This window comes from Sapajus apella, unplaced genomic scaffold (genome assembly GCF_009761245.1).
Source record: "Sapajus apella isolate SASKATOON/1434 unplaced genomic scaffold, GSC_monkey_1.0 scaffold11, whole genome shotgun sequence".
NCBI lineage: Eukaryota > Metazoa > Chordata > Mammalia > Primates > Cebidae > Sapajus > Sapajus apella.
The window spans coordinates 34,688,685-34,699,256 of record NW_022436951.1 but is presented as its reverse complement, the minus strand read 5'-3'; the positions used below and the strand labels follow the sequence as shown (position 1 = coordinate 34,699,256).

Sequence of the window (10,572 nt, the reverse complement as noted above, 5' to 3'; positions counted from 1 at the left end):
AAAATAAAAATAAAAAAAAAAAAAAAAAAAAAAAAAAAAAAAAAAAAGCTTCTATGGAACACAAATTTGATTGTGTTTTGTCATATTAATATTATTAGAAGTAGCATACATCAAACAATAATGATAACCATTCGCAGGTGGATGTTCTCTGCTACCCGACCCTCTAAGATGCCGCATGTTCAGAACATTAGGGCACACATTTACTGCCACCACCACCCCCTATCCAAACCTGCTCTTGAGTAGAAGCAGAGAGTGCAAATCTGGTCATCTGTTGCAGATGATCAGATGCCCTGCAGAGCTGGGCCAAGGGCGCCCCCTGCTGGCAGCCAGCAGTCCAGCCCTGGGCACTCTGCGACTGAGGGCAGCACTGGCTCAAGCTCCGTGGCAGGTACTCAGAGAAATGAGACAAGGGTCCAGGAAGAAGCCCAAGGAGTGAGTCCGGAACCTGGTCCTGTGTCTCCCTCAGGGGGATGTGCGCTGTGTGCAAATATTCTTCATCTTTTACTGTCAGGAGCTGGACGGAAGAAAACAAAATAAAACTCCATGGTAGAAAGGAGTAGAGAGGAGGAAATTTTGTTGTTGCTGTTTACATAAAGAATTTATATTTTAGTCATTAAAATGTTTCTAAGAAATATTGTGTTTTCTTCATTGAAATAACAGGAAGAGCTTCTCCTACAGAACACAGATTTGTCTGTTTTGTGATATTAATGTGATTAGAAGTAACATGCATTAAACAATAACAACCATTCACAGGCGGATGTCCACTTGTAAGTTCTGTTGCACACACCTTCTCTAACTCATTTAAACCTCTGAAAACAGAGAAGGCAGGTACTGTTATAATCCCCATTTGAGAGAGGAAGAAACTGAGACCCCATTTCAGAGAGGATCATTAACTTGCAGAAAGTCTCGCAGCAGTGGAGCTTTGAAGCTAGGCCACTGACTGATGCTTTACCTTCTAAACTCACCCTGTGTTTAGACTGTCATTCAACTGTTGTATCAACATTGAACATATAGCAATGCTTATGGCAAGAATATTTTTAGTAATAACACAGAAAGAAGATGTGAAAGACGTAGAGAAGTAAAAGCACAGCCTATTAGTGCCGTTCAGGAATATTTTTTATTTGAATTCGGATTTCGTGGATGCCACACCAGCTTTGTTTGCCAATAGATTAACTTGATAGTACTGATCAAAAGGTATAATTTATTTTATTCCTTCTTCTGAATTTATTGAAATCACCACTTTTTTTTTTTTTTTTATTTCCAAGACACATAGCCTTGGGACCATAGTCCCTTTGGCATAAAGGTAAAAATGTTAACCCCTGGAGGACTCTTATGTCCTGCTTGTCGTGTCAGATGACATATGCAAATTACGCCCACACAACATCTGCATAGGCAGAGTTGATGTCACCCACACCTCCGTGGAGCTCTGTGCTACCACTGCACACTCACACCTGGGAGATGGTGAGAATCCCAGCTGTGCCTGCCTGGAACGGTGGCCCTCAGGATGGGTGAGCTCATGCGCCAAGACCCCACGGTGAATGGGGAGCAAATGCTGGCTGTCATCCCCTAAAGACCTCAATTCCTTCTTGTATTAATAAAGCTTCCCCAATCCCCATATGCATAGCAGCATTACACAGAACAGCCAAGAGACAAAGCAACTCAGTGTCCATTTTACCAATGGATTTTTTTTAAAAAAACTGTAGATACATACAATGGAATTTTATTCAAGCTTTAAAAAGAAGGAAATCTTGGCATAATGCTACAACATGATGATCCTTGAGAACATTATGCTGAGAGAAATCCACCAGTCAGAAAAGAACTATTAGATTGTTTCACTTACATGAGGTCTTAGAGTAGTCAGAATCATGGAAACAGGAGGAGGAATGGTGGTTGCCAGGGGCTGGGAGGAGGGAGAAACAGGGAGTTGATTTCCCATGGGCATAGAGTTTCCTTTTGGTAAGACTGAAAACCCTAGAGATGGCACACGACAATGTGAATGTGGCTGTCACTACTGAACTGTACACTTGAAAATGGTTTAAAGGGCATATTTTATATTATGGGTTTCTTAACACTGTTAAAGATGGTTTGGAGGGAAAAAAAGGAGCTTCTCTGTGTGGGAGAAAACCCCTACAAGAGCAGATGAGATCAAACAAGCCATCATGCCTCATGCCTGAGACTTTCAGATACCATATTTGCAAGTTTAGGCACCAAACTAAGTCTGTGACCTGCGCTGCCTTCTTGTGATCTGCTAATGTAGCATTAAAGGGGTCGGGAGATGTGTTGGTCTCTTTCCACATAATCAGCTGAACTTACGATAACTTTCATCATAGCTGTGATCAGAGACCCCACACATCCCCCAGGGTGATTTCATTAACTGACATTTTTCCTTTGAGAAAAGAATTAGTTGAAAACATAACTTTAGGTCTGTTTTAAAAGACATACAAGCACATCCCACCTTTGTTGTAGACACTTAACTTGTTCTCAATTGGTAGCAATGATGCCAACATAATTTTAATGAGGTTCATGACTTGGTATGGGTCCCCAGGGGTGGGCAGACTGGACATGTTTAGTCTATGAACCATGTTGGTGCTTCTTGTGGTCTTAAACGTCGTCATCAAGAAACTAGAGAGAAATCATAAACTAGCAATGCTTTTCTTTTTTCTTTCTCCCTTCTAGCAATGCAGCAAAAAAGCCTCTCCCCTGCTCATGTGGCTTTTGAAGTCCTCCGGCATCATTGCCAACCGCCCCTGGCCACGGATTTCTCTGACAATCGTCACCACGGCCATCATACTAACCATGGCCGTGTTCAACATGGTAAGCCCCGGAGTGAATCAGTGCTCACGCCACACAGGGCATTCTTCCCTTCTGGGACCTGTCCTATGGAATTTTGGAAACTTGCTTTTAGCTCCAATGCTGCCCATTAAATGTAGCATCTCAGGGCAACAGCAGTCATTTCTCTAAGGAAAGGGATGCTTTCACGGAGCCACCTTGAGACACTGGGCGAGTCCTTGGACTCTGCACTTCCTTGCTCATGGTGGCTCCTCAACAGGCTACAGAAATGACTGCAAGGTCTGAAGCATAGTCATAAACCACGAAGGGTGCAGTGTCCTGCCCTGGAGTGTAAAAGACCTGATCTCAGGGATCCTCTCGCACCAGCTACAGGACTAGAAAGATGTTTTCATTGAACTCTGCAGGCTCCATTTGCACTTCTTTGAAAGTGAGAACCAAGACTTCTCTACCAAGGGGGTTCTAAGGATTCAGTGAGCCAATGTTTGCAGCACACTGAGGACAGTGCTGGCCATTTTGTAACTATTGAACCTATGGCCGCTCTTACTATGTCAGTCTCATCATTGCTGGTGATCTCCCCCAGAACGGATACCTGGCTTGTCAGGGTGATTTGAGACGCGTCCTTACTGTTCTCCCATCAGCAGCAGCAGCCGAAGGAACTCTGATGTTTCCTGTAGTGGACGCCTCATTGACTGTGGGACATGCAAAGTGTTAGGAGCTGTAGCCCTTGCCTTCCAGGGGCCTGAAGCCAGGTTGTGGTGACAGGCTGTATATGATTTCATAATAATAACATGTTTTTTTTAAGTAGAAAGCATTTGCATAGCAAAATGTAATATTGACTGAATATAAAGATGCACCTGGTACGTGCTGGGTGCTCAGACCCCAAAGACAGTTCTCTGCCCTCCAGTTGTAGGAGTAGAAGTGGGAGACAGACAGCTGGGTAACCCCATCATCAAGTCATCCTGAAACGAGGAGGCAAAAACAGCAACAGAGGCATGAGGGGAAGGGAGAGCAGGGTCGGCTAGATGGAGTCCTGGAGGGCGGAGAGGAGTCTGCCACGTGGACCCGGAGAAAGTGAGGGGCAAGGGCAGGTGGGCGGAAGGTCCTGAGAAGGAGGGACATTTGCATCTGGGACAAGAGAGACATTCATACTAAGAAGGATTGAAAAACAAAGCTGAAGAAGTGGATAAGGACCTCGAATGTTTAATGGGGCCAGTCCTCCAGGTCATGCTGGAGATCCTACAGTTCTTCTCAGACACCTGCAGATTCAGGTGACGCTGATGCCACCTGAACCCCAGATGGGCCAAGCCCCAGTGGCAGGGGTAGGATGGCCTCTCCATCTGCTTTGCCTTGCCTAGAATTGATCTTAGGGACACCTGCAAAGGGGCCTTCAGAGAGCAGCTGTGGCTTGTTCTCCTTGGCTGTCTGGAAGTGGGTGTGTGCCATTCCCGCAAATTTTCTTGTGTCATAAGTTTGGGGACAAGTGTGCCTGTGGCCCGACCTCACCTGCCTGTGTGCCCCAGCTCCCTCTCAGGAGTTCCCCAAGAAAGGACATGAGAGCAGTTCTGATGTGCATCTCCACAGGTATGTGGACCGCTGAAAGGGGACACTGCAGCCACCTCCTCCAGCCACCAGCTCAGCCTCCATGGCGGCTAGTTAAACAGCCGCATCTGTTGCTGGGGAAGGAGGTGCTCAGCAGGCCAGTCCCCCAGGACACAGCCTCCCTGGGCTAATGCAGGCCCTTGGCTCGCAGTGCCCTGTGGAGAGGTCCGGATGGGCCAGGTCCAGCGCTGGAAGCCCTCCTCCTGCCCCTCTGTAAGATAGGAGAGTGGCACAAAGCAGGTCTCCCCTTCTTCCTGGATGTCTGCATCACCTGAGGCTCATTTTCTGCTGCAGGGATCATGGGGCCTCCCTCTGGGGAAGGAGGCCTCCTCTTCTACGTCTCAGGCGTGCCTAGATGGTCACCTCATTACTTTCAATTAGGGCTTAATCTAGAGTGAATGGCAAACAGCTGAGGAGGGAAAATACACCATGTCTAGACAACAAGCAATTCCCTGGGGTACCACTGGGCTCCAGAAGAACGGAAGTGCCAGGGCTCAGCTGGAGACCTGCTGTGTTAGTCCACCTGAGGCACCTGCTCTCGGGAGCCAGACTGGCCAGCCAGGGGCATTCTGTCTGAAGAACAGGGTTGTGGGTGACAGTAGGGAGCGGTGTTCTTACTGTGGTCCCAGAGCTCTCTTCAGGGGGACAGCCTCAGAGTCGGGAGCTCAAGATGAGAAATTTAAGACAGACAGGAGAGGTTTTCCTGAAAGAGTCTTTCTGCAGACACACCACGAGCCACAAGAATGCCTCAGCTCTCTGCATAGGCAATTTCCTGGATACTGCAAGGATGTGAAGAAATCACAGGGGAGGAACCTGGACAGAGAGGCAGGCAAGTGGCATTGGGCCGAGACTCCAGAAGCATCATGAGTGTATGAGTGTGTTTACTTTATTTTTTTTGGAGACGGAGTTTCACTCTGTCACCAGGCTGGAGTGCAGTGGTGCGATTCCGGCTCAACTGCAACCTTTGACTCCCAGGTTTAAGCGATTCTCCTGCCTTAGCTTCCTGAGTAGCTGGGACTACAGGTGCGGGTCACCACAACCAGTTAATTTTGGTATATTTTTTTTTTAGTAGAGACAGGGTTTGACCATATTGGCTAGGATGGCCTCTATCTCTTGACCTTGTGATCTGCCTGCCTTAGCCTCCCAAAGTGCTGGGATTACAAGCATAAGCCACTGTGCCCAACCGAGTGCGTTTTCTAAAATGGGTTCTTTGGGCTCGACTTTGTAACCTGTGCATTAGTCCTGCTGCTCCAAGATCCAGCTCCCCGGGTGAGCACACTGCCAAGCACCAGGTGGAGTCCGACAGATGAAAGCTATGAGAGAGACCAAGTTGGAAGTTAACTCCATAGCCAAGGGGCAGAGGATGAAAGCGCACTTGAAGGCAGCAGGGTGCCTGGGGTCCCAAGATCTCAGAAACCTCCAGTGACTGACACGTGCCCGATCATTAAGCCTCCTCCTGGCTCCTCAGGAGTGTGTTCACCATACCTGCAAGCAAATTGAGCACACTTCCTGAGAGCTGACCTTCACTGGCCAGTAGCAGCTCATACCAGTTAGGGGACGATACCTTTAACATCATATACACACACGTCAGAGTGAGATCATTATTTCTCTCTCTCTTATATACGTTTCAGTTGTAGAACATGATGTTTTGATATACATATAAATAGTGAAATGATTACTACAGGCAAGCTATTTAACAAATCTGTCACCTTCCCCAGTAACCTCTTGTGTGTATGATTAATGCACCCAAATCTACTCCCTTAGCAAATCTTCAATACAACAGAATAGTATTAACCACAGTCCTCCAACTGTGCATTAGATATCTAGATGCACTCATCCATAGGACTGCCACTTTGCACCCTTTGACCTATCTCTCCCCATTTCCTGCCCTCCCCACACCTGGGAACCACCATCCTACTCTCTGTTTCTGTATATTCAACCTTGTTTTATTCCACATATAAGTGAGATCGCGCAGTATTCATCTTCCTGTGCCTGGCTTGTTTCACTTAGCATAATATCCTGCTCCATCTATGTCATTGGAAATGACAAGATTTCCTTCTTTTTAAAGCTGAGTAATATTCCAGTGTGTGTGTGTGTGTGTGTGTGTGTGTGTGTGTGTGTGTGTATCAAAATTTCTTTATCCAATCATCCATCAATAGACACATTGTTTCTCTATCTTGGCCGTTATGAATAATGCTGGAATGAACATTGAGGAAATCTTTGTTTTTTCACATGCCCTAGGAAAGTGCCTTCCATTCATTAGCTATTAAATGAAAGAATGGATGAATGAACAGGGAAGTATACAGCCCTTTAAATAAAAAAAAATTCTTTTTGTAAAATCTAGTTTGAGCTTGTAAAGCTAGGATTTATCACCTAATTCGTAAAGACAATGTAACTGAGAAACAAATATGCTTTGGAGGCCAGCTCTATTTTGTATAGCATAATTAGTCATGATTGACAGACAGTGCAGCCAGTGTCTATAAAAGTTTGACAAGTGATCATTTAGGAGGAGACATTCTTTCCACAGTAACCGTGATCCTTTAGAGAGAGGACAATTGCCTTTAGTAACAGAAATGTGTCTTTCATGTTGTTTTTCTTCCTCTACAGAAGACACATTAAAAGTATGATGGTTGATCCTTGAGATGTATTTCTTCTCAAAGACATTCATCACACTTTGCAATACTTTTAATGTGTCTTCTGCAGATTTTCCACATACCAAGTTGCCTTCTGTAGCAGTAGAGGCAGGAAAGAAGCTAAATTACCTTTTCCCCACTTTTCCTGTGTCGATGCAGGGGGAGAAGAGATCAGAACTGCTCAAGCGTTGAATTCCTCCAAGAGTTCAGGAAAGCCCCATTTGTATTGATACCTGGTGCCATGAACTTAGCGGTTCTTTTCCATGCAGGTGCTCCGCTTGTACTTATGTCAAGGAAAAATCATAAAACTGTAGGAAGCCAATGTTAGGTATAGAAAGGAAATAATATGACCTGGCTGTAGAGCCTTTCTTTTAATGTCTTATTAATCACCAAAGAGGCAGGACTTGTCCATGGGACTGTGCCTCTGGCCACACCTGAGGATCTGCAGATGCCTCGGGCTCCTGAGCTCTGACTGAGTGAGGCAGAGGCAGTGCCCCCGGCCACATGCCTCACTAGGTGGTGCTGAAGCCGCAGGCAGACTGCTGAAGCAGGCAGGCTGGTTAGAAGACAGCACCTGTGCGGGGTGGTGCAAGGGAAGCGGGCTCCTGTCACTCACGTCAGGAAGGTGACACCTGCTGAGGATGCCAGTGAAACCCAGTCTCTACTTGCGTGCAGCTCAACAGTCCCAGCATCGTTTCTGTCTCTTTTTACCCAGCCCCACTTCAACCTGTCCATCCTGGGGCAGTTTCTATTTAAAGCAGGGTAGCTTTTGATGTTTTTTTCAGTATTCTTTTTTTTCTGAACATGTATTCCAGGCTGATGGAGCCCCATTCCCAAGTAATATTTCCATTTCTTAGCAGTTGTTAACCCAGTGAGAGGAATCCAGGCATCGGACTCCCATTTCAGCAACAATACCAGTTTTTGTGTTGGCGGAGGTTGGGGGCTGTGGGAGCACATATGCTTCAAGTCACTGGGAAGAACATTTCATTTGCTCTCAGAAAACTTCACATTTTTAAAGTCATAGCCTCATTCATGTCTTTATGTAAAGCCTCTGTTACTCTTTTTTTTTTTTTTTTTTTTTTTTTTTGCTCTGTCATCCAGGCTGGAGTCCAGTGGCACGATCTTGGCTCACTGCAACTTCTGCCTCCTGGGTTAAAGCAATTCTCTGCCTCAGCCTCCTGAGTAGCTGGGATTACAGGCACCAGCCACTATGCCTGGCTAATTTTTGTATTTTTAGTAGAGTCGGGGTTTCACCATGTTGGCCAGGCTGGTCTTGAACTCCTGACCTTGTGATCTACCTGCCTCAGCCTCCCAAAGTGCTGGGATTACAGGTGTGAGCCACCGCGCCAGGCCGTCCCTGTGATTTTTTAAGTTTTCCCTTCGAGACAGAGGAAGAGTGCTTTCATTTTCTTTCTTTTTTTTTTTTTTTGTGTGTGTGTGTGTTTCTGATGTATGTTTTTAAAATCACGTAAAATATAAATAACATAAAGTATACTGAACAATTTTTAAGCATACAATTCAGTAACATTAAATACATTTGCAACGTGGTGCAGCCATCACCACTCCCTGTCTCCATAGCGTTTTTCATTTTCCCAAATGGCAACTCTGTCCCCATGAAACACTCACTCCCCATCCTACCTCCCCCAGCCCTAGGTCACCATCGTGCTGCTTCCTGTTTCTATGAATTTGCCAATTCTAGGGACCTCATGTGAGTGAGTCACACGGTATCTGCCCCTCTGTGTCTGCCTCCTTGCCCCTTGCATTGTGCCCTCAGATACTCCTTTTCTTCTAGATGCCCCAGTCCCTCTGCAGCAAGTGAGCCCCAGTTTGCCCTGCATTTTTCCAGCCAGTGGCAAGCAGCCCTTATTAACTGCTTCTCTGTCATCACCTGCCATGACTCTATATTTCAAAGGGGAGAGATGCATTAGGAGTAACGTGGATGGCTTGAGGCTGCCCTGACCTGCCTCTGCCATTGACTGCATGGATGGGCCGCTTCATCTGAGGGCTCTATGTCAATTTCCAGTCACTGATATTTATTCCCAGCCTGCATTTTAATGATCCTCACAAGAGCCAGGGTCAATGAGAACAGTGTGTTCACAGGACTGGTTTTAAGTGTCATTACTCATCGATATTGAATGCCAAAACTTCCAAGTCAGTTTTATTTTCAGTGAATTGTGCAATTTTACCAGGATACCTTATACATTTGATGTTTATCCGTGTGATACCGGCACCTCAATAAAAAGTGGAGAAAAACAATTAGTTGTCCATGTTTGTTTTATACATAGTGTTTTTTCCATGTTAGTCTCCAGCTGGCTGTTGAGAATCATGTCTGAGCAGCCGAATGTGCTCCCATTTTATTCCTGACATTTCGAGAATGACGTCACTTGATTCCTTGCAGCATTTTGCAATTTCTTCTGAGAAATTTCCAAGAAATGTATTCTAAGTAAAGCATATATAAATCTGTGAGCCACCCAGACAAGGAGTTAGCCATAGTTAACTAGTAGGCTAGTCAGTTAGACTAGACTACTAGTCTAATTTCAACCAAATGACAAACACAATGATGTTATCAGGCATAAAACAATAATACTAAATGCACCTGTTTACAATTTAATGTGATTAGAAAAATATAATTCTGATATGTTTTTAATTGCTTTAGAAATGTAACATTTGCAAGCAAACTAAAAATATGCAATGTTCATTAGCATTTTATTTAGGATGTTTTGTTCAGAATGATGACATCATTATCCCAATTATGACAAAGGATGTAGAAAATTAAATTAGGTTCAGAGAAGCGCTTCCTAAATCATTATGATGCTAAAAATATTTTCAGTGGAGAAAGTTGGGGCAGCTTTACCTGGAAGGAAGGTGGGCAAGGGAATAATAACTCTCTTGAGTATTTAACTGGCTATAATTAGGGAATGACATGAGTTTGTTATTTGAAAATGAAAAGAAGTCAGAGGAAGGGAGGTTGATTCAAAATTGTAATATGATTTTAGACAGAATGAAGAGTCTTGAATTTATGGGTAGTTCATAAATACTAGAAAGACAGCAGAAGTGAGATAGGAAACATGGTGTATGGTGATTGGAGTTTTCTGTTCTTCAAGTTCAACCATCATATTTACTGCAAAAACTCCTTGCAAGACACATTTTTTTCACAAAGTAAACTACTCAGTCACTGTATGTCAAGAATGTAATACTTGATTTTACCTAGGTTTTTGCCTATATGCTGATATAATCAAGAAGTTTTAAAAAATATTTTATGATCCTTGGCACTTAAGACTAGTGATGCACCAGGCTAAACAATCTCCTTTTGTTTGCCATTTCTTGATTTCTTAAAATATTTAAATCAATTGAATTTCTGGTCTATCAAATTTTAATCTAAATTTGTACTTTTTTGGAGCTTGTTGTTTGCCAAGCGATTACTTCATTATTTTTTTTCAATCCCTGATATAATTTTTTCCAAAATATTAGCACACTTGTGGTTCAGCCAGGGATGTGACAATTTTTACAAATTCTTTCATCATACATATAGAAATTACTCATTTCTTTG

At 44.2% G+C, this 10,572-nt stretch overlaps 1 protein-coding gene across 1 annotated transcript in view; it reads left to right on the top strand.

Annotated features, from left to right (window-relative positions):
• ADCY2 (adenylate cyclase 2) overlaps positions 1 to 10,572 on the top strand; it is a 450,913-nt gene that overhangs the window by 373,926 nt on the left and 66,415 nt on the right. The window contains exon 16 of the mRNA XM_032279123.1: positions 2,677 to 2,814. Within this exon, the coding sequence (XP_032135014.1) occupies positions 2,677 to 2,814 (138 nt within the window). The remainder of the gene's footprint in view (positions 1 to 2,676; positions 2,815 to 10,572) is intronic.